General features: G+C 41.3%; 1 protein-coding gene across 2 annotated transcripts in view; it reads left to right on the top strand.

Moving 5' to 3' along the window:
* LOC126354819 (integrin alpha-PS2-like) overlaps positions 1-27,706 on the top strand; it is a 721,457-nt gene that overhangs the window by 610,942 nt on the left and 82,809 nt on the right. For both annotated transcript variants that reach the window (XM_050004760.1, XM_050004759.1), the window contains exon 6: positions 21,210-21,258. In XM_050004760.1, coding sequence (XP_049860717.1) covers positions 21,210-21,258 — 49 coding nt within the window. The remainder of the gene's footprint in view (positions 1-21,209; positions 21,259-27,706) is intronic.

Genomic DNA, 27,706 nt, shown 5'->3' with positions numbered 1-27,706 from the left:
GATTTTCTGAATGTCAGGAGAAACTTTTAAAAATAATTATTTGACATCAGTAACGCAATCAAGAATCGGACATTGCTGCACGGCTGTACTGTGATCTATCGTATCACTTAATTCTGAGGAAAAAGATTAACTCTCGAAAAATTGTCTACACAAATAAATTCTGTTTTAAATTTTATATAGAACACCAATTAACAAAAACTTCCCTTCATAAAAAAATTTCATACGCTGTTAACTGTCTTACTAGGCTTTTACAGATCACACTGAGCTTCGACCAGCTATGCTCTAAACACACTAATTTGACAATAAGGCAGGAAATTTATAAAGCTTTTCTTGCGGTTGCGCATTTAAAAGCCATATAAAATATACACACAAGAATTACCTTAAACCCAATTATTAAAAGCAATTTACTTCTTAAGCACTATCTATGCCTTCGACCGGCAAAAAAATTCAGACAACGTTACTCTTTTTCTGTGACGAACAAGACAGCAAAACTGGACAGGAAGAGGAGGAGATTAGTGTTTAACGTCCCGTCGACAACGAGGTCATTAGAGACGGAGCACAAGCTCGGATTAGGGAAGGAAATTGTCTGTGCCGTTTCAAAGGAACCATCCTGGCATTTGCCTAAACTGATCTAGGGAAAGCACTGTAAACCTAAATAGGGATGGCCGGACGCGGGATTGAACCGTCGTCCTCCTGAATGCATGTCTAGCGTGCTAACCACAGCGCCACCTCGCTCAACAAAAAAATTAAAAAAAAACACTGTACATAGTTTATCAAATTACTAATCGTCAGCTACCAGCTACCTTAGGACAAGAGACCTACCTCCTTCACAGTCAGACTCTACATGTATTGAATAGAGCTGCAATGCGCTTCAATTATAGCTGCATTGACATCAGCTTTTGTAGTCCTCTCTTCCTCAGTTGCGTGTAATATTACGGTATATTGATAATTTTTACTTATGGACCGTCTGACAGCAACTGAATAAAACACAATTTTAGTGCCATACGCGTTTCGCCTTTATTTTCTGCAAGGCACCATCAGTGGCCTGGAATATGTACATATGTTTGCTATTTAATTTACATTTTTGTCACTGTACCTATAGGTTATAAACAGATCTGGTGGTTGGTATTTCCTATTAAGTAGTAATTTTTTGAACTGTACTTGCAGTTTGCGTGGACAGTTTCTTACGTATTACGCTCCTGTTCCTTTTTTGCTGTTCTTCTTCTTCTTATGAATGCCAATTTACGTCTTTTTTTCCACATTCCGCAGCACTATGAACTGAACGCTTGTTTAAATGTAATTTTTTTGTTTCTGTTGCCGACTGTCAATTGTTTTTGCCAAAGATCGAATGTTATTGCCAAACTTTCGAGTGCAATTATTGAAGTATCTGTGATCTGTTCGTATATGCATTTGTGTGTGCGTATGTGTGTGTGTGTTTTGGTGTGATATAATTTTTTTGTGCTGTGTATGTGTGTGTGTGTGTGTGTGCGCGCGCGCAAGCGCAAGCGCCTGTTTTGGTATACAGGGTGTTACAAAAAGATACGGCCAAACTTTCAGGAAATATTCCTCACACACAAAGAAAGAAAATATGTTATGTGGACATGTGTCCAGAAACGCTTAATTTCCATGTTAGAGTTCATTTTATTACTTCTCTTCAAATCACATTAATCATGGAATGGAAACACACAGCAACAGAACGTACCGGCGTGACTTCAAACACTTTGTTACAGGAAATGTTCAAAATGTCCTCCGTTAGCGAGGATAGAAGCATCCACCCTCCGTCGCATGGAATCCCTGATGCGCTGATGCAGCATTGGAGAATGGCGTATTGTATCACAGACGTCCACAATACGAGCACGAAGAGTCTCTACATTTGGTACCGGGGTTGCGTAGACAAGAGCTTTCAAATGCCCCCGTAAATGAAAGTCAAGAGGATTGAGGTCAGGAGAGCGTGGAGGCCATGGAATTGGTCCGCCTCTACCAATCCATCGGTCACTGAATCTGTTGTTGAGAAGCGTACGAAAACTTCGACTGAAATGTGCAGGAGCTCCATCGTGCATGTACCACATGTTGTGTCGTACTTATAAAGGCACATGTTCTAGCAGCACAGGTAGAGTATCCCTTATGAAATCATGATAACGTGCTCCATTGAGCGTAGGTGGAAGAACATGGGGCCCTATCACGACATCACCAACAATGCCTGCCCAAACGTTCACATAAAATCTGTGTTGATGACATGACTGCACAAGCACGTGCGGATTCTCGTCAGCCCACACATGTTGATTGTGAAAATTTACAATTTGATCACGTTGGAGTGAAGCCTCATCCGTAAAGAGAACATTTGCACTGAAATGAGGATTGACACATTGTGGATGAACCATTCGCAGAAGTGTACCCGTGGAGGCCAATCAGCTGCTGATAGTGCCTGCACACGCTCTACATGGTACGGAAACAACTGCTTCTCCCGTAGCACTCCCCATAGAGTGACGTGGTCAACGTTACCTTGTACAGCAGCAACTTCTCTGACGCTGACCTAATGGTTATCGTCAACTGCACGAAGAATTGCCTCTTCCATTGCAGGTGTCCTTGTCGTTCTAGGTCTTCCCCACTCGCGAGTCATAGGCTGGAATGTTTCGTGCTCCTTAAGACGCCGATCAATTGCTTCGAACGTCTTGCTGTCGGGACACCTTCGTTCTGTAAATCTGTCTCGATACAAACGTACCGCGCCACGGCTATTGCCCCGTGCTAATCCATACGTCAAATGGGCATCTGCAACTCCGCATTTGTAAACATTGCACTGACTGCAAAACCACGTTCGTGATAAACACTAACCTGTTGATGCTACGTACTGATGTGCCTGATGCTAGTACTGTAGAGGAATGAGTCTCATGTCAACACAAGCACCGAAGTCAACATTACCTTCCTTCAATTGGGCCAACTGGCGGTGAATCGAGGAAGTACAGTACATACTGACGAAACTAAAATGAGCTCTAACATGGAAATTAAGCGTTTCCGGACACATCTCTATTTGTGTGTGAGGGATGTTTCCTGAAAGTTTGGCCGTACCTTTTTGTAACACCCTGTATAGTGCCCAACCCCCGACCCCCCCCCCCTGCCCCACCCCCACCCCCACCCCCGTTAAGCATGGACCTTGCCGTTGGTGGGGAGGCTTGCGTGCCTCGGCGATACAGATAGCCGTACCGTAGGTGCAACCACAACGGAGGGGTATCTGTTGAGAGGCCTGACAAACGTGTGGTTCCTGAACATGGGCAGTAGCCTTTTCTGTAGTTGCAAGGGCAACAGTCTGGATGATTGACTGATCTGGCGTTGTAACAATAACCAAAGCGGCCTTGATGTGCTGGTATTGCGAACGGCTGAAAGCAAGGGGAAACTACAGCCATAATTTTTCCTGAGGACATGCAGCTTTACAGTATGATTAAATGATGATGGCGTCCTCTTGGGTAAAATATTCGGGAAGTAAAATAGTCCCCCATTCGGATCTCTGGGCGGGGACTACTCAAGAGGATGTCGTTATCAGGAGAAAGAAAACTGGCGTTCTACGGATCGGAGGGTGGAATGTCAGATCACTTAATCGGGCAGGTGGGTTAGAAAATTTAAAAAGGGAAATGGATAGGTTAAAGTTAGATATAGTGGGAATTAGTGAAGTTCGGTGGCAGGAGGAACTAGACTTCTGACCAGGTGACTACCGGGTTATAAACACAAATTCAAATAGGGGTAATGCAGGAGTAGGTTTAATAATGAATAGGAAAATAGGAATTCGGGTAATCTACTACAAACAGCATGGTGAACGCATTATTGTGGCCAAGATAGATACGAAGCCCACACCTACTACACAAGTACAAATTTATATGCCAACTAGCTCTGCAGATGATGAAGAAATTGAAGAAATGTATGATGAATTTTGCACAGAGCACAACTTAATCATAGCTAACACTTGGTTTAAGAATCATGAAAGAAGGTTGTATACGTGGAAGAACCCTGGAGATACTAAAAGGTATCAGATAGATTGTATAATGGTAAGACAGAGATTTAGGAACCAGGTTTTAAATTCTAAGACATTTCCAGGGGCAGATGTGGACTCTGACCACAATCTATTGGTTTTGACCTGTAGATTAAAACTGAAGAAACTGCAAAAAGGTGGGAATTTAAGGAGATGGGACCTGGATAAACTGAAAGAACCAGAGGTTGTACAGAGTTTCAGGGAGAGATAAGGGAACAATTGACAGGAATGGGGGAAAGAAGTACAGTAGAAGAAGAATGGGTAGCTTTGAGGGATGAAGTAGTGAAGGCAGCAGAGGATAAAGTAGGTAAAAAGACGAGGGCTAGTAGAAATCCTTGGGTAACAGAAGAAATATTGAATTTAATTGATGAAAGGAGAAAATATAAAAATGCATTAAATGAAGTATGCAAAAAGCAATACAAACGTCTCAAAAATGAGATCGACAGGAAGTGCAAAATGGCTAAGCAGGGATTGCTAGAGGACAAATGTAAGGATATAGAGGCGTATCTCACGAGGGGTAAGATAGATACTGCCTACAGGAAAATTAAAGAGACCTTTGGAGATAAGAGAACCACTTGTATGAACATCAAGAGCTCAGATGGAAACCCAGTTCTTAGCAAAGAAGGGAAAGCAGAAAGGTGGAGAGCACTATGGGACTCAACTGCTGTGGTTATTAGTCCCCTAGAACTTAGAACTACTTAAACCTAACTAACCTAAGGACATCACACACATCCATGCCCGAGGCAGGATTCGAACCTGCGACCGTAGCAGTCGCACGGTTCCGGACTGCGCGCCTAGAACCGCGAGACCACCGCGACCGGCTGGTGGAAGGAGTATATAGAGGGTCTGTACAAGGGCGATGTACTTGAGTACAATATTTTGGAAATGGAAGAGAATGTAGGTGAAGATGAAATGGGAGATACGATACTGCGTGAAGAGTTTGACAGAGCACTGAACGACCTGAGTCGAAACAAGGCCCCCGGAGTAGACAACATTCCATTGGAACTACTGACGGCCTTGGGAGAGCCAGTCCTGACAAAACTCTACCATGTGGTGAGCAAGATGTATGAAACAGGCGAAATACCCTCAGACTTCAAGAAGAATATAATAATTCCAATCCTAAAGAAAGCAGGTGTTGACGGATGTGAAAATTACCGAACTATCAGTTTAATAAGCCACAGCTACAAAATACTAACACGAATTTTTTGCAGACGAATGCAAAAACTAGTAGAAGCCGGCCTCGGGGAAGATCAGTTTTGATTCCGTAGAAATACTGGAACGCGTGAGGCGATACTGACCTTACGACTTATCTTAGAAGAAAGAATAAGGAAAGGCAGACCATTTGTAGACTTAGAGGAAGCTTTTGACAATGTTGACTGGAATACTCTCTTTCCAATTCTAAAGGTGGCAGGGGTAAAATATAGGGAGCGAAAGGCTATTTACAATTTGTACAGAAACCAGATGGCAGTTATAAGAGTCGAGGAACATGAAAGGGAAGCAGTGGTTGGGAAGGGAGTAAGACAGGGTTGTAGCCTCTCCCCGATGTTATTCAGTCTGTATATTGAGCAAGCAGTAAAGGTAACAAAAGAAAAATTCGGAGTAGGTATTAAAATCCATGGAGAAGAAATAAAAACTTTGAGGTTCGCCGATGACATTGTAATTCTGTCAGAGACAGCAAAGAACTTGGAAAAGCAGTTGAACGGATTGGACAGTGTCTTGAAAGGAGGATATAAGATGAACATCAACAAAAGCAAAACGAGGATAATGGAATGTAGCCGGGTAAGTCGGGTGATGTTGAGGGAATTAGATTAGGAAATAAGACACTTAAAGTAGTAAAGGAGTTTTGCTATTTGGGGAGCAAAATAACTGATGATGGTCGAAGTAGAGATGATATAAAATGTAGACTGGCAATGGCAAGGAAAGCGTTTCTGAAGAAGAGAAAATTGTTAACATCGAGTATAGATTTAAGTGTCAGGAAGTCATTTCTGAAAGTATTTGTATGGAGTGTAGCCATGTATGGAAGTGAAACATGAACGATAAATAGTTTGGACAAGAAGAGAATAGAAGCTTTAGAAATGTGGTGCTACAGAAGAATGCTGAAGATTAGATGGGTACATCACATAACTAATGAGGAGGTGTTGAATTGGATTGTGGAAAAGAGAAGTTTGTGGCACAACTTGATCAGAAGAAGGGATCGGTTGGTAGGACATGTTCTGAGGCATCAAGGGATCACCAATTTAGTATTGGAGGTCAGCGTGGAGGGTAAAAATCGTAGAGGGAGACCAAGAGATGAATACACTAAGCAGATTCAGAAGGATGTAGGATGCAGTAGGTACTGGGAGATGAAGAAGCTTTCACACGATAGAGTAGCATGGAGAGCTGCATCTAACCAGTCTCACGACTGAAGACCAGCACAACAACAATTGTATAGTGGGATGTGCTTGGGTTTGTGTGTGTGTGTGTGTGTGTGTGTGTGTGTGTGTGTGTGTGTGTGTGTGTGTGTGTACGTGTGCGTGTTTTGGTGTGATACAATTTTTTTGTGGGCTGTGCGTGTGTGTGTTTGTGTGTGTCCAGAAGGTGAAGGGGGTATAGTTTTGTTTTGTTTTATCTTATCATTTCCTTTATTAAGTGTAGTAGGGAGCCGGTGCTGATGTGTGTTTGTTCATTTATCACATGTTTGTTTTCTGACTCAAACTGGCATTCATAAGAAGAAGAAGAAGAAGAACACCAAAAATGCAACAGGAGCGTAATACGTAAGAAACTGTCCACGCAACCTGTAAGTACAGTTCAAAACATTACTACTTAATAGGAAATACCAACCACCAGAACTGTTTATAACCTATAGGTACAGTGACAAAAATGTAAATTAAATAGCAAACATAGGTACATATTCCAGGCCACTGATGATGCCTTGCAGAAAATAAAGTCGAAACGCATATGGCACTAAAATTGTGTTTTATTCAGTTGCTGTCAGACGGTCCATATGTAAAAATTGTCAATATGCCGGAACACTTCAATTATGTTCGCGAGCACGATCACATGGCGAAAGCGTCACTTCTCTTGTCATTACATCTGCCGATCCTCCAGATCCACGCACCGTCTATCTTAGCACGTTGTCGAACATCAGCTACACGTCCCCGTGTCCTCGCTGATTCCTTGTCAGTCCACGCACAGTGATACAGGATAATCGAGCAGCATCTGACGGATACAGCTTTATTCCCCGCGCGGTCCGCCTCGCCACCAGCTGCAGAGTCCACCGCACTCCGTGCTGTGTGTTGTCAGCGGCCAGCAGTAGCGTACTGCTCGGCCCGGTGCGTCCTCGCTTTGTCACCACAGCTACTCGCAGACAGCCTCGCTACGCTCGTGCTCGCCGCTCGGTTCACAGATCTGCTCTCCAACTCAGCTCCCTCTCTACAACACTCAGACATCGATAATATAGACCAGCTGCTCAGCTTACGCCTCTTAAACAGCCGAAATACTACGACTCGACCCTGATCTGACAGAATCGATACTTTCACACGGCTCAAAACACTCTTTAATGCCTCATCATTTCTCGCAGCACATATCGACATCTACACTGATACTCTGCGAACCGCTGTCAAGTGTATGATAGGGGGGGGGGGGGGGGGGGGCGCGCTTCTCCTTGCACCAATTATTGCGGCTTCCTCACCTTCCAGTCCTGTCTGGAGTGCGAGATGAGTGATTGCTTTAACCGTCTCTATGTGTGCTATAATTAGCCTAACTTCGTTTTCGTGATACCTCCCAGGGCGATACGCATAGAACTTTAGCACTAGGGGCGTTCAATAGGTAATGCGGCAGATTTTTTGAAAGCAGTCTAGGAAAGCCGGTGCTCCCTGGAAACGATGCCTGTGAGGACATCGATGAATCCTTCCACCATCGGACAAAGTAAAGTCTGAGAACACATTGATTTTATTGAAGACTCCAGTATACCATATTTTTCCCCTCTCTTTTGGCTACAAAACCCTATTTTTCAACATAATCTCCATTCAATAAGACAGCCTTACCCCACATTACTGGAAGGTCCTATATGTCTGGACGGTACCATTCCACTTGTCGACGTCGGAGCTATCTTTCTGCATCAGTAGCCTCCAGATCATCCAAGTAATGCACAAGCAATTACGCACAGATGGTCCTTCCTTGCTCTTTCTGATCTTCTGTTAGGCCGGTATTACACTATCAAATTTCTTTGTCCAATATCTCTGTCAAAGAAATTTGGTGTTGTAATAGGGAACTTTATCAAATGTCTTCAAATATTTGATCAAATCTAGGGCCTCGCTGTAGATTTGATCAAAGAAGTCGCTTGTCTTCTGTTCATTGCAATGTGACATGTTCTCACTTGGAGCGCTAGCATCGATGCAGCATTCTGTCTTCTGTAGTGTTTTTATAAACATTGTCGGTAAATACAATTGGTGTGTATCGACAACTACAAAATTAATAGAGATGTATGAAGCTGATGAGGCGCTTTATAACGTGAGGCACCCTGAATACAAAAATAGATTAAGAAGATTGGAGGCCTGACCTAACCTAACATAACTCTCTCTTGTAACAAGGAATCAAATGGTTCAAATGGCTCTGAGCACTATGGGACTTAACATCTATGGTCGTCACTCCCCTAGAACTTAGAACTACTTAAACCTAACTAACCTAAGACCTAAGGACATCACACAACACCCTGTCATCAAGAGGCAGAGAAAATCCCAGACCCCGCCAGGAACAAGGAATTGGAGTGTTACTGTGAGACACTCTTCTGCAGATATAGCAGTTCTTAAGTGAGTATTGTGCTTTGTCACATGAGGATACACTTCACTGAGCACATACAAAAATGTATGCTCATCCATTCTTAAGTAACTGATGTACGACTTGACGTCCTCTACTATAAGCTCAGACAACAAGTTTTGTTGAATGCTTTTATCGTGTCGTAGTAAAACCCACAGCTTCACCCAGGTAAGTTTCCTTTTTTCCCCCACTTCTCTTCCGCATGTGCACACAGTGAAATCGTGGTACATGCACCTGCTGCAGTTAATGACAAGTTGTTGTTGTCAGCCATCTTGAACTTTGACGAAAAATATGATCTGTAATACCCCTTTTTAGCGCCACGTCAAAGATCTTTGTCAAATATATTTGACGAATATTTGATCACATCTTTGATCAAATCTTTGACAAAGTAATTTGATAGTGTAATACCGGCCTTAGGCAGTGATAAAACCCAGCAGGCACGAGTGTGTCAGTCCTACCAACAGAGACATCCAGTTACGCAGCGAAATGTTTGATTGTGATCTGTCAGTCACCTCGATTGAGAATGTCAGCATGTTCCAGTAATTTCAGGGGTCACAACTGTATGCGGCCGGCCGGAACGCGGAAGATCGGACAGGTTTACATGACCTTATGACGATGAACACAGACGCCTCTCCCAACGACTCATCGTGCTTTTATTCAGTACCAGGTCCCCACAGACATTCTGCAAGCGCCTGTGAATATCTGCTATCTTCCGGGTTTCCGCCAAAAGTAACTCAGTGACAGATTTCCTCTTGGAACGCATCACTGTTACAGACGCCATTTTGAAAACTACGTATAACGTCGCCTCCTGTCGGAAACTCATGTAACTATACGATCTGAAGCGGGAATATACCACGATGTTCTACAATAAATTCTGCATATTTTCAACGGAGACTGGCCGGGAAAATAATGTGTTGCGTTGCTTATTGAAAGCTCCTTGGTATATCCTGGATTCTTCACTTCAAGCCACATCTTGAAACTCTGTAAGGAAGCTTTCGCGCTATAGTTTGCATCAATCTTGAACCTGCCAGTCACGTGTTTCAGCGTCTCCGTGATGCTTTCCCGTGAGCCAAATAAACTTGTGATCATTCGTGCTGCCCTTCTTTTTGTTTGTTACATGTCTTCCGCCAGTCCTTTTTGGTTGGGTGCCATTTGAATAGGGTGACCAGACGTCCGGACTAATCCGGACATGTCCTCCTTTTTAGTTCCTTGTCCGGGGTCGGGGCGGATTTTTACAGTGTCCGGCTATTTTGCAAAGTTGAGCGTAATACAGTTAAATTCACAATTCGTCCCGTTCTATTGCTCTTTTCTTAAATACTTTAACTATTGGTGCAGCCTTCGTGATAAACACGCACGAAGGCGGTGTTAGTAGGTGGCACCAGGATCGTCCATGTTATCGTTGATCAACCTATAAGCGAATGCAAATATCAGTTATTTAAAATTTTCCTAAAAAATATTGTTCTGGGAATCAACTCCTGACCACCACTAACAATTAACTACTAGTTTTACCGGTAATTCCCGGCAGTCACGTGACTTGTCCAAAGCTGACGAGTTGTATCCTCATCTGCATTTGAACCGTTTGATGTGTCCTCTTTTTTTTCTTCCTTTGTCCTCCTTTTTGAAGCTGTTTGTCTTCCTTTTTAAACAATTGCATCTGGTCACCCTACATTTGAACAATATTCTAAGATGGATCACAGGAGAGTTTTTCGTGGACTGAGTGCTTTAGCCTAGTATGCACCTACTAATGAACCTATTTGATTTTTCCACTTCATATCTCTACAAAATGTTACACGCAGGTATTTGCATGAGTTGACTGATTGCAATTGTGACTCATTGATACTGTAACCAATATGTATTCTGTTATTTAAAGCAAGTTGACAATATTTGCATCACACTGACGATCACATTGTCTGCTTTCCACACATGCCCTTGAGGATGATTTGTTCGAGGTTTTGTCCCCTACACTGGGAAACTTTCAAAAATGCTTCAAGTGACTCTGAGACTTAACATCTGAGGTCATCAGTCCCCTATACTTAGACCTACTTAAACCTTACTAACCTAAGGACAGCACACACATCCATGCCCGAGGCAGGATTCCAACCTGGGGCCGTAGCAGCAGAGTGGTTCCGGACTGAAGCGTCTAGAACCGCACGGCCACAAAGGCCAGCAGGGAAACTTTAACGCGTGGTTTTAGGGGATGGGGGAAAGTGGGCAATTTTTTTCGCTTTTACATACGCTGGTCTGGAAGGTCCAGACCCACCAAGCCTATTTATGGCCTCCACTCATCTCTGTTTTTCATTTCCACTGTCCCCTCTCCCTTTCCTCCCACTGCTACTGTCTCACTCCGTCTCTCTTTCTCTTTTACTGTGATTTTCTCATTGACTTTCACTGTCTCTTCTCTCTTTGGCTCTCACTGCTGTTGCCTTCATCCCTCTCCCTTTCTCTTGTGCCACTTTCTCTCTCCCACTATTACTATCTCCTCTCTTTTTTTCTCCCACTGGCACTGTCTCCTCTGTCTTCCACTGTCACTGTCTCTCTGTTATTCTCTTTTAGCACAAAAAAGCGCGAATATGTACGCAGGTCAAAATTTGTGGTGAGGAAGGTGGAATCAGGACTGAGGCAGCTGGTTCCTCACTTTTCTGTCACTCTCTCTTCACCTTCCATTGGTCGCGCCAGTATCTGTTAAATGAGCGATCATGCGTTGCAGAGAAAACAACGCGTCGTTTTGCTTCAATTATTGGTCTTATTGTGTACTAAGTGTGTTAAATTACCTATTTTAACCGTTTTATGTTCAAAATAGAATGTTTTTTGGGTATATAATTGTATTACATTTTTATGAGATGAAACGCAAAAAGAAAAAAATTGTATATCTTGTGCCAGCAAGTTCATCAAGCTTCCTTCTTCCCTGCTAGGTTGTGCTATCATTAGATCGAAGGCTCCTCAAAATTAGTGGAAACCTCCGAGACTACATGCCGCTTTCAGAAGTGGTATTCCCGTCCCATCCTTTGCCCATAACTCCTGCACATTTACCATTCATTCCTTTTTCAACCCGATTCAAATAAGTATAGCGATAGTGGTCAATAGATCAGTACAATCTCAGTCACGCATACATTAGGCAAAAGTTTTCGATTTTTGAATTAGTATGTCTTTGAACTTCATCAGTCATGTTTACATTGAAAAGTTTGGAAAGTAGAGCAAGGGGAGTTGCAGAATCCCTTACTATTGTTCTAGCACCACGCACAGCTTTTACTACTTTTTTCCTTAATTTTTGAAGATTTCGATAGACTTGATATGCACCATTTCGTAACTTCATCCTTCCCCATATAAAAGTCTTCAGTTCCTGTTTCATCTTCGTCCTCTTCGTCAATATACTCAGTTTCAGTTTCAAAATCGTGGTCAGCATTTATTGTTTCTTCCTCACTCAAATCGGAATTGCTTTACTCAAAACGTCGAGTTGATTGATGTCGAGATCTTTTTTCATACTCTTCTCCTAATAATTGAAAAGTCTAGGAACATCTACAAGTTTTACCGGGCTCCACCTAATAAAAACATTTCAAATGTATATATTCTACTCACTGACTTCAGAAAAATAAAAAAACTGTACTTATTTGTTTATATAATGTTTCCATAAAGTGAGGTTCAACAGCTGTAAGTACTTTTATAAGATGTGTTTTAACCATCGACTTTTTTGTCCCATTAGTCATTTACAGGTTTCGGTTATAAACCATCATTCAAGATGTAGTGTAGAACAGTTCCTGGATGATGGTTAATAACCGAATCCGGTAGATGACTAATGGGACAAAAAACAGCTTATGGTTACAATGCATTTTATAAAATACTTGTTTACGGGCTGAAAAGTAGCCGCAACAAAGGGGTGGGGAGAGGCTCGCGGCAGAAGAGCCTTGTCACACGGAATAGCTGGCGCCAGTATCCCGAGAAGCTGACCGGAAGCGATGGGCAGTTAAAATAAGCCTGGTGTAGTACCAAGTACAACTGCGCGACCAGTGGAGGGTTGAAGACAAGCATATTCGCCATTTTCCTCTGCGAGAGGAGCATTTTTCAGCTGGTTCTCTTCTTTTCCCTGTATAGCAAGATATGCTGATTATAAAATATTAAGTCTGTATGTCAGTAAAGTTTTGACATTTTATTTATGTACTTCGAAACATTCACATACTTTGACACACATACACAACAAATAAGTACTCATAATTTAGGGTTAAATAAAAATCATCTCCCACTCAACACAAATTCGCTTTAAACTACTTTACATTACTTTACACAAAAATATTTTTTAGGCTACACCTCCAAGAACAAAGAATTTCGTGTGGCAAAATACTTTTTTATGAGGGGCCATCCAAAAATTTCAGCCCATTCAGCCGGGTTTTGCCCATTATGCACAAAAAGGGAGTCACCAAGTTTTATTGGTGAAAAAATGGTGACCAAAAACATAGTTCAGTAATTTCAGAACCCTTGCGATGACCCAGAGCCCTTGCCATGTTTTCACTACGTCATTTAAAACTACATTTATGCCCCAGACCGGCTATTAAGTGCATAAGTACGGCACCTTTGCACCTGTCGATCTCGGTAATGATATCGAAAAAAATTTCAAAGTTCCCCTAGAATATCATCTTGACAACACATGGTTAAAGTTCTGACGATTTGCAGTGAGTAGAAATGGTAGAAGTGACCATCCCCACAATAGGTACTTTTGGTACCCATGAACTCATGGTTTTTTTTTGGCGTATCTTGATAACGGATAAAGATTTTCGAAAACGGGAAAATGGGTTTTCTCGATAAATGTTCAAAGCGTGTTGAGCCATTTTCTACGATTTATTATTTAGATGACTGCAGCCCATGATGAGAAAACGGCTAAAACCATCTTTTGATGCTTTTGCGTAGCTTTGAACCTCTATCTCGGTAACGGATAATGATACAAAAAATAATTTCCATGAGAACATCATGTTAAGAACATATGATAAAAATTTCGACGATGTGCCATGAATAGTAATTACAGGAGTGGCAGTACCCACAACTTGTACTATTCATAACCAAAAACCATGATGTTTTTTTTAGTTCCTGAGCAACCGCCCATGAACAAATGATGCTTATATAAGCCGTCTAAGGCCCATCATAGACCACACCTAATGCAAAAGAACCAACCGATTTGCTCAATTTGCATAGGTTGGAGGAAGTGTATAATGTCTAAATTTTGACCCAGTACTGTAGAATAGCCCATTCTTCCGATAAGTTTATAAATGATCGCTAGACCAAGATCTATCCAAAACACTTGATCTCTGCGATCAATATCACCGGAGATATGACCCCTTCAAATATCACATTTTCGCGCGCATGGTTTCTTGGAATATATTGGTATATGGAGCTATGTTCGCTGCTGCCACCTATTGACTTAACTCTTATTAAATGCCGCTTGGTATTTGCAATTGAGGTGAGAGCAGACGTACTAAACCTACATTGTTGTGTCGTTATGCACCCGGCTTCCTGAACTTTGTTGATTCTATTGTCAGAAAGGATAAAGGTAAGCTGTGAAACATAAAATGCTGTTAATAACTCAATACTGTCTGACGTACTAAACCTACATTGTTGTGTCGTTATGCACCCGGCTTCCTGAACTTTGTTGATTCTATTGTCAGAAAGGATAAAGGTAAGCTGTGAAACATAAAATGCTGTTAATAACTCAATACTGGTATTTTAGGTGCCAGTAGTGTATTAGGTATCGGTATAGGCTACTTGAAGAGCTACGGAAACTAAACTAACATTGTATCAAGTTTTAACATTCCTCTTCATGTACAGAAATGTAGCAAAAAGTACGTGCATAGGTCTCCGCAGTAGGGGACAAGACAGTCACATCTGCCCACTCCTGGTATTTGGGCACAAGGGTTTTTATTCGTTACGAAGTCTCACAACTTTATAACAATGATTGTCTGTGACAGTAACCACAACTATAGGTATAAATGTAAGGAAATTGTTCTGAAAAACAAGGACACAAGATATTTAAAGATATTTGGGCACTTGATTCCTGAAATTTGCTATTTTTCTGGATGTGTTGAACTCAGACATCCAGAGCACAGAAAAAGAAATACAGCAGCAAGGAAACACAGCACAATAATAAAAATGTACGGCATTAGAATTTGCGAACTCTGTTAAAGGTTTCTTTATGTCCGTTTCGCTTGCCCTGGAATATCACTTGCAGACCAAAGTGGAGAAAACGTGCCATCGAACAAAATACAAGGGGACTTCAGAAAGTAAGTTACACATTATCGTTGCAGACCAAGTACCTTTTTTGAATGCTACACTACACTTCAAAATGTCACAGATACATGACACTATTTCTCAACATCTCCATAAAGTCGCCGACTTACCGTCGTAATACTTTACTAATATCTCAATTCGTCGACAATAGAAATCCGAGCCTACGTCATGGAGCTGTTTAAGAACAAGTCCTCATTCTTAAGAAAATCTGTGCCCTCCTCATATAAGAACCAGTGGGTGAACGACCTCATCGTTGGAAAATCTCTGCCCCCCCCCCTCCTCATATGTTCTTTCTGCTTACTAAAAAGACCGAAATCCTATGGTGCAACATATGGACATCCCTCTCAACATCGCCCTTGTCTGTGCAGCCTTGGTCAAATTTTTGACACCATTTCACTATGGCTGGACGCGATATTGCGTTGGCCCATATTCCTCCACAATTTCATTGCAAATTTGTGTGCAGTTTAGATGTTCTGCCCACAAGAATTGCAGTGCCGCATGTACTTCTACTTTGGAGAACGTTTCCAGTTACTACACCATTCCAATCACACACTGTGATGTAACAGCTACCCATACCACAGCAGGAGTGTCTGCAGAAAACCCAGACCATGTACTCTCTTCTTACAATATGCCACTCTTGTTGTGAAATGGTCATAGTGTGGGAATACATGTTTAACTTACTGTCTGAAGACATCATGTACGTATATAAAAGTAAACTGCAAACTATTGAAAAGCATATGAGGCCATCCCCATGTCTGTCTCGCATTACAGCCCAGTTGTCGAAATCAGTATGTACTAGCTTTACTCAGAACTATGGGAAGGAAAAGAAAATAAAAGAATTGGTCTATAGATATGTCTTAAATGAGCAGTTTTATCTGAGGTTTCGATGCCCTCGTTCGGACACTATGACATAATGCGACGAGTGCAACAAACAACTTGTTAGTAATAGTGACCCTGCCAGTAATGCTGCTAAAGATGTTCACCACCGCTGAGCCCATGTACGTGATGAGAGTAAAATACTAACACAGTGGACATTACATCACTGTATGGCAATGTTGTGACGACATGTTTCATTCTGCAGAAGATTCTGCCAACAGCTAGAAATTTTTTACACACATCATTTTAGCAAAAAGTGATGTTCCACAATATTTTATTACTCGAATACACTTTACAAATGCAATTGTATCTGGTGCTACAGTTTTGTTTTTGCAGGGACTCCTTCACTATATATAATTAGTGCTTTACCAAGTAATCCTTCACAGTTGGATTGGAACTGTTTCAGTTCATTACTTTTTTGTGGTGGTCTAGTGAGTAGAGCACTAGTCTCTGGCCATAGAGATCATGGTTTCAATCCTAGATAGGGGCAGAGATTTTTCATTCATTTATAAAACTAGGTTTTCTAGAATTTTTAAAAATACAGTCAATGAAAAATCGGTGTGAAGTTTGACTCTCATGTTAGTTTCCTTTTTTGTGAAGTGGTTTCACTTTACCCAGTTTTTAATAAAGTCAGAAAGTTGCCAGTTGAGAAGGATATGTTTATAAGAGAAGTCAGTGCTTCAGTGATGAGATAAGCATTTGTTTTCCAACAAAATCTGGTATTATCTATTCCTGACAAATGTTTTGATTTTAGAAGCTTAATTTCTTAATGTAATCCTGCTTATTTTTAGCATGAGAAATATTGTGCTACATACCTGTTCTGTTTTTGATGTTAGATGTGTGTGATGTTTATGGGTGACATTTTGCTCAATAAATTCTGTACTACATTTATAAAATAACTTAAACACATTAACTACAGTCTTTGGTTTGCTGATAGTCTGCGAATTTTCATTCAATTGTAAGTTATTAATTTAAGTTTTGTTACTTTTTGTTTCTTCCTTTACAATATTCCAAAGAGATTTAATTTTACTGGATGTGTTTCTGATGTATTTGTCATTTTCCAGCATTTTGGTGCTTGATATTACCTTCTTGAGTATTGTTTTGTAGCTTAATTCAGGTGATACCTGACACATTTTAGTAGTTCCGTACAGCAATCTTTTCTGTGCATATGGTTTTCTTATACCTGGAGTGATGCATTTGCTTGTGTGACTTGAGTTTTTACCTCCTAGTTTTAACTGGTAATGCTACATAAAATGTTGTTTACTTGTATCAGTGAAGATATTAAATTTCTCAAAGATATTTTACTACCGTGCTCCCATTACTCTTTCTTAAAATATGTGCTTGTCAGTTTGTTAGTCTTGTCACTTTTAGTGCTGAAACTTGTAGCATGCCCATAGTGGTCTCCAGTCCAGACTCAACTGTTTCTGTTTTTTCATATTGTTGATTAGTTAGTTATTATTTGATTTATTGTGGATTTTGTATAACAAGTTTCTCATGTGTAGGAATGTATTGTGATTTCCATATTATAAAAGTCTAAGAGATTCAGTAATCTTGTTCGTAATTTAAGGGTTTTGCTAAAGTCTATACTAAAATTACCAGTTCCAATTAATGTGTGTTTCGTGATGGTGATGAGAGTTTTTTTATGCCTCCATCTGGAGATTTGTAGAGACAAACAACAATTTTTTTTGAATGATCATAATTCTGTGGTTGATATTTCCAAATCCTTTTAATTATTTAGTGGCTTTAGTTCTAGATGTTCGGAAACTACTCCTGTTTTGAAAAGACGCAGTTTTCCACCATGCTGGGTTTGCTTTCTACTTGTGTAGGGTGTCAGTTCATATTTTGTTATGTTCACTCTGTAACCCATCCTCTCTTAACCAATGCTCATTTAGATATACTATAGAAGCATCAATTAACTCATTTGAAAGAATTATTTATAATTTTATTAACTTATTGCATAGGTACTGAACTTTCCATTGGAACAGCGTAAACTAATGAATCAAGAACCTCAATTCAACATGGTTCCCCGTTTGAAGCATCTCCCATTGTGTTAACCTAAACAGAAGAATATTGCCTTATTTTGAAGATTTTCACTCGCTGTAGTGTTTGTGCACCAGAAGTGAACAGTAAGAATGTTGCTTGAAGTAGATAAATGGACATCTCGGTCTACCCCAAAAACTGAATGGTCAGCACATTGGAATGCCACGCACAGGGGCCCAGGTTCGATTCCCGACTGGGGTGAGAGACTTTCTCCACTCAGGGACTGGGTGTTATGTTGTCCTCATCATCATTTCATCCCCTTTGTTGACACGCCAAGTCACCCAATGTGGTGTCGCACTCAATAAGACTTGCACTCGGCGGCCGAACTTCCCGCCTGGGAACTCCCGGCCGCTGATGCCATACAATCATTTTTTTCCATGGACATCTTGCAGAAGCCTTTTAAGAGTCTTTGTAATCTTGCACTCACATCCTCCCACCTCTCCTTGACAGATTTTCTTGCCAATAGTTAAAAATCAGTTACAGGTGAGATATTGATTCGCTCAATTACAAAACAAACACAAAAATAAATTTCACACAGACTTTGCCTTCTTGTCTAGTACTCATACTGGAATTATGTACTCTGTTGCAAATATATTCAAAAGCTTCCATCTAACATAAAGCAAGAAACTTACTTACACAGCTGTGGGATCAGGTCATAAGTTGTGCTTGGACAGCTCAGTCAGTAGAGCACTTTCTTATGAAAGGCAAAGGTCCCAGGTTTGAGTTCTGGTCCAGCACACTGTTTTAATCCACAAAGAAGTGTAAAATCAGCAGACACTCTGCAGCAGAGTGAAAATTCTTTGAGGATAAAGCAATAAATAGGGAATTCCTATCAATTCAAAAGAAAACTGAAATATGCCTCATTAGCCACTATTTCTACAAATGATCTAGATTCAGTTATTGAAATGACCTGTTAGTTATATTGTTAATAGCAGTGTTCATTGTAAAGCTGCATAGCAAGTAGTAATGAACTGCAAATAGGACTCAGTATATACAGGTGTTGATAAATATTTTCTTTGAAAATTGTAATTGAGTAAATATTAAGCTATCAATAATATAAAAAAAACACCTGTTTATTATAACTGAAGGGGCAGTAGCTGTTTTGCAAAGCAGCGGATTTCTTCCTAATTTATGCGATTAAATTTATCTGTCATAAGCAAGAATCACATTAAGCAGTTTATTGATAGCTTATTCTTGATAAAGAATATATTTATGTGATTTCCTTGTCTTTTGTTCATGTACACCTTAACTCATTCCACATCCATTTGGTTCTTGTTCTTGGTAGGGTCCACAAAACACAGTGAACGACTCAGGAGAGGCTAGTGATATAATGGACAGTGACCAAGGCCAAACTGTGCATAATATATTTCTTAGTTTAATTAACAAGTGATCTGCATAACATTGTAGTACATGACATAACATGATAGTCTGCACACTCAGATCATTACAATAAAATAGATTTAAATAAAATAGAAAGAAACTTCCACATGGGAAAAATATATTAAAAACGAAGATTCCAAGACTTACCAAGCGGGAAAGCGCCGGCAGACAGGCACATGAACAAAACACACAAACACACACACAGAATTGCTAGCTTTCGCAACCGATGGTTGCTTCTTCAGGAAGGAGAGGGAAAGACGAAAGGATGTGGGTTTTAAGTGAGAGGGTAAGGAGTCATTCCAATCCCGGGAGCAGAAAGACTTCCCTTAGGGGAAAAAAAGGACAGATGTACACTTGCACACACACACACACACACACACACACACATATCCATCCGCACATACACAGACACAAGCAGACATATATCTCTGCCCTTACTCTTTGCCTTTAAATATGTCTGCTTGTGTCTGTGTATGTGCGGATGGATATGTGTGTGTGTGTGTGTGTGTGTGTGCGAGTGTACATCTGTCCTTTTTTTCCCCTAAGGGAAATCTTTCTGCTCCCGGGATTGGAATGACTCCTTACCCTCTCCCTTAAAACCCACATCCTTTCGTCTTTCCCTCTCCTTCCTGAAGAAGCAACCATCGGTTGCGAAAGCTAGCAATTCTGTGTGTGTGTTTGTGTGTTTTGTTCATGTGCCTGTCTGCCGGCGCTTTCCCGCTTGGTAAGTCTTGGAATCTTTGTTTTTACAATAAAATAGATTCTATGATTTGATTAAGTTTTTTTTAATGGATCTGTCAACATTACACTTACATAACTTTTTGTCACTAAAACTTCTACACTGCAAAGTAATATAAGCGATTTTAGGCCCATGTGCAGCTGGAAAGACAGTTTAACTTTGCTTCCTTTTCTCATCTGGTAAGCACTGAGATACCATGAACCACTACCATGAAATTTGATTGTCATTAAAGTAGAAATAATTTTATAATGTCTTCCTTAATTTCGTATGTATCTATCTTGAAGTTAAGAAAATGTTACTTATATCACATTGCTTCCGATACCCTCGTATGTCCTTGGTTATTTCAAAGTGCGGTATGAAAAAAAAGTTACTGTATTCCTATGTGTGTTACTGGAAGATTCCACCTCGATATGTGTGTGTGTGTGTGTGTGTGTGTGCGAGTGTACACCTGTCCTTTTTTTCCCCTAAGGGAAGTCTTTCCGCTCCCGGGATTGGAATGACTCCTTACCCTCTCCCTTAAAACCCACATCCTTTCATTTTTCCCTCTCCTTCCTTCCTTCCTGACGAAGCAACTGCCAGTTGCAAAAGCTCGTAATTCTGTGTGTGTGTTTGTGTGTTTTGTTCATGTGCCTGTCTGCCGGCGCTTTCCCGCTTGGTAAGTCTTGGAATCTTTGTTTTTAATATATTTTTCCCATGTGGAAGTTTCTTTCTGTTTTATTTACATCAAAGTTAGAGATCACTTTCATAAATATTGACAGGTGTCAGTCCCCATAGTGCAATTTTTATTTGGCAACAAATATGGAAATGTCGTTCCTTATATTTCATAATTATTTTCTGCCAGTGTAGAAATTTCACCATACTTTTTGAAGCCCTTTTACTCTAGGCAGATTATGAACTGCAGAGAAGGGGTCTTAGTATCAACAATGGTGCCAATATTCCATAACAAAAATGATCCATGGATGGGATTATTTCTCCGGCAAATTTTTTAAATGTTCAGTTCAGAAGTTATTTGTCACACATCATAATTCCTGTGGTCATATCTTTGTCTTTATTGCATTCATTATATTTTATTACTATTATTTGCAGGATGGAGATCGTGTGTTCATAGGAGCACCAGGAAGTTGGTATTGGCAAGGTGAGTTTTTGTTCACATTGATCTAAAGATATTTATTGTACTCTCTCCAGCTCCTGACTTTTCACGTTTCATAATGCTGTTTCATGTCATTCAATGATACTGGTCGAAGGATCCATATTCACCCAGTTGTTACTCATTTTATGATCATTATACAGATGATAGTGCCTGAACTAACTTGTTATTTGAAAAATGAGTGAGACAAGTGCAACATGTTGTACCTGAATACTGGATTTAGTTGGCCACGGCCAGACTCAGACTCCACCAGTACACCGCTGTGCTAGACATTGTTAGAAGGTAGCTGCCTGTAAAAAAACTTGACTGTTTTAAGTGTTACCACAGTGACATACTCAAAAGAAATGTTGACAAAAAATTGAAATGTTTGTAAGAAAAACTACATGGCACAATGTAATCTTATTACAGAAGGATTGCATCATGTTATGCTTGATTCCAAATTAAGATGGCATACATAATCAGTTAGTGGAATGAGTTTTTTTGTGCCAACTATTATCTGATAATTAGTGCTAACGGTGTTTTGACTAGTTAGTGAATGCCAGGTACATTTCTTATTTTGGCATAACAATGTGAAATTGTCAGCCTCTTATCTTGTTGGGTGAGCCCTCATAATCCTGTAATGACATGGTATTTGGGTGGCTGATGGCAGAAATGAAATCTCATTCTGATGTAAACTGCTGATGATACAGGGATAAAATCCCTTTAATTTCAGCACCACAAATCCTATTTTTATTTACATTCCTTTTGCCATGTAGTCATCAAATGATGACTTCTGCAAATGTTGTAGTGTTTATAAAGCTATAGTACATATTATATTTGTATATAAAGCTGTAATACACAACAGATTATCTACAAAGATTAATACATAATACATACAGCTTAGAACTCTTTCAGTGAGTACAGACATTTATTTACAAGAAAAGATTTTAATTTTGTTTTAAATGGGTCCACAGTGTGTGCTCTTATGGATTCTGGCAAATTTTCCTATAACTAGCACCCTGACACTTTTCTAAACACATAGAACAAACTATCACTCAGCTGTAACTGTCTGTCATTTGCATAATTTACTGATTTCATTTTAAAATAAACTGACCAGTTGAAAGATGACAATTGTAGTAACCAGACAACACATGAAACCGATCCAAGTAACACAAATATAGCTTTATTCATAAATCTCTGAACAATAACGGAAAGATGTCTCTCATAACTCAACATATAACAAGATACAGAACTAATGCAAGCGGTGTAACTGGATGAACATAGGGAGAGTGAGTCAGCATTGCTCCATGCATATATAAATGCAACTCGACGGCGTGGCAGAGACTGCACCAATCAGAGCCAAGCGGTGACACCACACTTGGTGCCCTCGCACTCACACGCACTAGTATTAGGATACAACACTCCTCTCCCTTGAGCTAAGTTGGTGCCTATGCAATGGATGAGACACCGTCAGCCCGATGAGGGACGTGTCCATAGGATCCGGAGCTGTGGCAGCTGATGGAGACAGAAGGGATGAGACAATGTGCCAGGCACAGGGCCAGAACACATGAGGATGCGGGCATGCTTGAGGACAGTGGGCCCATGCAGCCAGCACCCAATGACATCACTGCAGAGGAGACTGCAATTACCATTTCTGCAACATCATCAGTAGGCAGGTCCCATTGCATAGATGGGGCTGGACACACTGGTGATGATAGCAAAGGTAATGATGGAAAGGGGGCCGGTGGAGGTGGTTCAACCAGAACAGCAAGCTGTGGCAATGGAACTGAGGCCAGAGATGGACTAGTGCCCGGTGCCAGCAATCTGGAACCCCAGGGCACTGTACATAGAGGAGGCAGCCAAATGAATGGGCACATCTCCACAGCAAGCAATGGCAGACTCGAGGTGGAGGGCAGTGGGGCAGGCTATGGTGACAGGGGTCACATCCACGAACCAGTAGCTTCTGGCAGGGAGGAGGAGATTCAACTGATCAAAGTGGCAAGTCACCAACCCATCAGCTGTACAGACATCACAAAGACGGCGACCCTGCAGGCAGACGACAGTGACCAGTATCCACTTGAGCTTGCAATCAAGCACTTGTGCCCACACCGGCAATCCCAGCACAAAGTGGCCGGATGAATCTGATGGTGGCAAGTGTGGCACAGGCTGCAGAATGTGGAGGAGCATGCATGACTCCTGGCCAAGAAGCAACACAGCCGGACTCCACTCCTCCACAGGTGTGAAGTGATAGGTGCTCAGAAAATGGATAAGGGAGTTGTCGGGTGAAGAATCCGCAATAAACTTCTTCATCTGGGACTTGAACATGTGCATAAATCATTAGGCCTCATTGAAGGTGGAGCACATGACAAATTCTTTGACAGGAACAAAAAAGCAATTGAAAGTTGTGAGAAACGAACTGGAGGTCTCTGTTGGAAACTAAGGTACAAGGCAAAAGCCTCAACAGCATGTGAATTGTGACCTCATCCAATGTCAACCCTTACCAGAAAATGTAAGGAAACTGGGTTAATGTATTCACAACCAAGAGCCAATGACAATTTTAGAAGGGAGCCGCAAAGTCTACAGGAATGCATTCCCATGGCCACTGGGGAGCGTGCTATGGGGACAGGGATGCCCTGGGAGCTGCCTGTTATTTGGCACTCAGCTCACAAGCTGAAACAAAATGGACAATTTTGCCATCAAACCCTGGCCAAAAAAAATATGTCTCCTAGCTAACAGTTCAGTGCATGAAATTCTCAATGGCTCATGTGGAGAGGGCATAGAACCTCACACTGTAACACAGAAGGAATGACTACTCTGGGAGAGTGGTTTTCTGTGGACAACAGCAAAACACAATCAAAAATAGGAGCGATACTGTAAGGAAAAATAGTTGTACAGGGGGCCCAAAACCAAATCTGGCAGTTCATCTGGTTAGCCCTGATGCAAAAACAACCATCCAACAGAGAACCATGTCAGCAACAATGGCAGCTGCTACACGTGAGCTTGTAAATGGGAAACCATTGACTGCAGCCTGTATTTCGATAGTAAGATGGAAGCAAAGCCATTCTTCACAATCAAAATCGGTATCAGGACCCACAGGAAGGTGGGACAAGGCATGCATAAACGTAGGTCAAAAATGGATTTCATAATTGTACAGAGACAAGAACTGTGCCCAGCATTGTAGGTGGTATGCTGCCTTGTCAGGCAAAGAAGTATGACGGTTAAACAAGCAAACCAAGGGTTTATGGTAAGTGTAAAGTGGAACTTGGAGCCATACCAAAAACATGAAATTTCCAGATGGCATAGACTATGACAAAAGCCTCTTTTTCTACCTAAGAGAAACACTGTGGTGCCAGAGTGAGAGATTTTGAGTCAAAAGTAACAGGCTGCTCAGAACCATCAGCCTATTGGTTGAATAGGACCACAGTGAGACTGTAGTGTGGGTTATCAGTTACCAAATCTGCGAGATGGTCCAGAGAGAACGTAGTTAAACAAGGGGCCAAGAGTAGTTTGGATTTCATCATTTGAAAAGCACATTTGCAGTCTGGGCTCTAGCAAAAAGATACATTCTTGCATAACAAGGCATGCAATGGGTGGGCCAATGTGGTTGCCCTCAACAGGAATTTATGGTCGTAGGCTATTTTACCTAGGAAAGCCTGAGGTTCTTTCATGGGTGAGGGGTGAGGCATAGACAGAACAGCAGAGATGTGGTCTGGCAGATGCTGAAGCCCATCCTGTGATACCTTGAACCCCAAATAAACAATAGAAGGCTGAAAAACTGAGATTTGACAAGGTTACACCATAAGCCTGTGGACTGTAAGACAGAAAACAAAGTGCTCAGATTTTTCAAGTGATCAGCCGTGGAAGAGCTCACATAACAATATCATCCAGATAATTAATGCAAATGAGAACAGCAATAATCAATAGCTCTAAAAATCATTGGAAAATAGCAGGAGTGCTAGCCACACCAAAAAGAAGGTGCAAATGTTGATAGAGACCAAAACAAGCATTCAAAACCAGCACTCACCGAGACTCTTTGTCCACAGGAACTTGTAGATACGCTTCAAAAAAGTCAATTTTAGAATAGTATTGCCCACTCGATATAATTGCCAACAGTTCCTTCTGGCAAGGGAGAGGATACATGTCCACAATCAACTGCGCGTTGACAGTAGTACTGAAATTGCCACAGAGGTGAAGTTTACCCTGTGGCTTCAGAACTAGATTCAGTGGAGATGACATTCACTAGTTATAACAGGTTGCACTAACCTTAGAGACTGAAGTCTCTCTGATTTTGCTTTCTCTTGATCTTTCAGGGTGACAGGAATGGGACATGCAAGACTTAAATGAGGCCGAGCTGTGGGTTTCAAAGAAATTCACACAGTGTTTCCAATGCCTGATAGGACACAAAATGAACTGCTTCAGTGACAGAAAACCCAAACACCTGGAGTGCATCCATCCCGAACAAGTTCTCAACACCAATATCAGCAACCACCAAGAATGTAATGGAACAAACTACTGGCTTGTAAGATGTAGATGCTGTAAATTGTCCCAACAGTGCAATGTTGTGTTTGTTGTAACTGACCAGCTTCCAGGTGACTGGTGTGAATGACGGTGAGCCTAAACTCCATAGGTTTGAATTCAGTAATGTCACTGCAGCACTTGTGTTGACCTGTAGCCAGAGCACTTGGCGAAGAACACTTTACTCGATAAACAGCTTGGGAGTAGTCACAAGCATTGGAGTCCCACATTTTATGTCCATGTCCATGTCCTGATCAAACTTTGGCAAACGACACATAGAGGCGATGTGGCCTCTCTCTCCTGGCAAGCATTACAAGTAGCCCAGTGCCTACAGCATGCCAAAGATTCATGCTGGACAAAACAGAAAGGAGAAGATGGAAACAGGAACGCTAACGCTAGTGCTTTGGCAATTGCGGCTGCTTGGGCCGACCTTGGTCTGCGCGGCGATGGGCTGACATAATTACTGCAGCTATTCCCGCTTCCTCATGCAAGTTCTACATCATCATAGTGGACCAAGCTTATGACACTGCTGTCACATTGCTCCACACTTCAATCTGGTCACCCACTGCCCAAGAAACTTCAAAAGATTGTGCTATTTGCAAAACTTCTGCCAATGGGGTTCTCACAGAGTGAGGTCTTCTGGCGCATGTCCTTGCCTGGAGATAAACAGATAACTGCGTCACACACCATAGAGACTGCATGAGTCATTACGGACATCAGTAATGAATTAACACTTACACCTAAAGCTGTGAAGTTCAGGTGCCCAGGCAGTGTATGGCAGGTTTGGTTTCTGGCAGCATCAGTATAATTCAAATTGCACAGCTATGACGTGCTTTCATTTGCAATGGTTGGTGGACAAAAATATGAACCGGTTCTTATGAAGAGGCAAGTTGATGCACTATTTGATACATTTTAGGTGGAATCCACAAGAGGAAGAAGGCTTTGCACAAATTCAAGTGTGCCACATCAAAAGTAAAAAAAGACTGTCTGAGTCTTTTTTTGTAGGGTTCCCAATCCTCAGTGAGCCATCATATGGAGGAAAAATGAGTGGATGGATCGGTGGAACAATACTCTGTCTGTTAACAGAAAGCTGTTAATGGAAGCTGACAAAGTGATTACTGCCAAAGCAAGCACAGCGTCAGTTACTGCCAAAGTAAGCACAGCGTCAGTTACTGCCAAAGTAATCACGGCACCCATAGTGACTAACTTGAACGTCCATAGTGACTAACTTGATGAAACCACACTAATGACTGCACACGTGGATATCGTTCCAAACTCTTTGCGAGTCTTGTAGTAACACAAATATGGCTTTATTCATAAACCTCTGAACAATAACGAATATGGCTCTCATGAATTCACTTATAACAAGACACAGAACAACTGATTTGAGTGGTACAACTGGATGAACATACAGAGAGTCAGTCAGCGCTGCTCCATGCATATATATGTGCAAGTGATTGACAGATGGTGCGACAGAGACTACGTTGAGTGCTTGTCTCCCACAGGCAACCTCCAGTGGTCGGCCTATGCTGATACAGTTGGCAGCCGATTCGAGCATGCAAACACACTCACACAACACACACACACACACACACACACACACACACACACACACAGACACAGACACACAGTCTCTCTCTCTCTCTCTCTCTCTCTCTCTCTCTCTCTCTCTCTCTCTCTCTCTCGGTGCACCCAAACTTGCATGCTCTGGTAGCAGGACACAGCAACAATATTTGCAAAGATTGTACTCTCAAAGAACAATAAGACTGCCACCCTTGTCCCTAGAGAGCATTTTGTCCATTTACATACCATACAATTCAGCAATGACATCTTTTGAATGATTCTGCTTCAACTGTTTTCTGTAGTAAGTTGTAATGTACAACAAACTATTTGCATGTTGCTCTAAACCGGGGTACCTCTTGGCACTAAAGCTATAGATGAC

Source organism: Schistocerca gregaria, chromosome 3 (assembly GCF_023897955.1).
Source record: "Schistocerca gregaria isolate iqSchGreg1 chromosome 3, iqSchGreg1.2, whole genome shotgun sequence".
NCBI lineage: Eukaryota > Metazoa > Arthropoda > Insecta > Orthoptera > Acrididae > Schistocerca > Schistocerca gregaria.
Note: the sequence above shows the minus strand (reverse complement) of the source record. Positions and strands in the feature narration are given on the sequence as shown.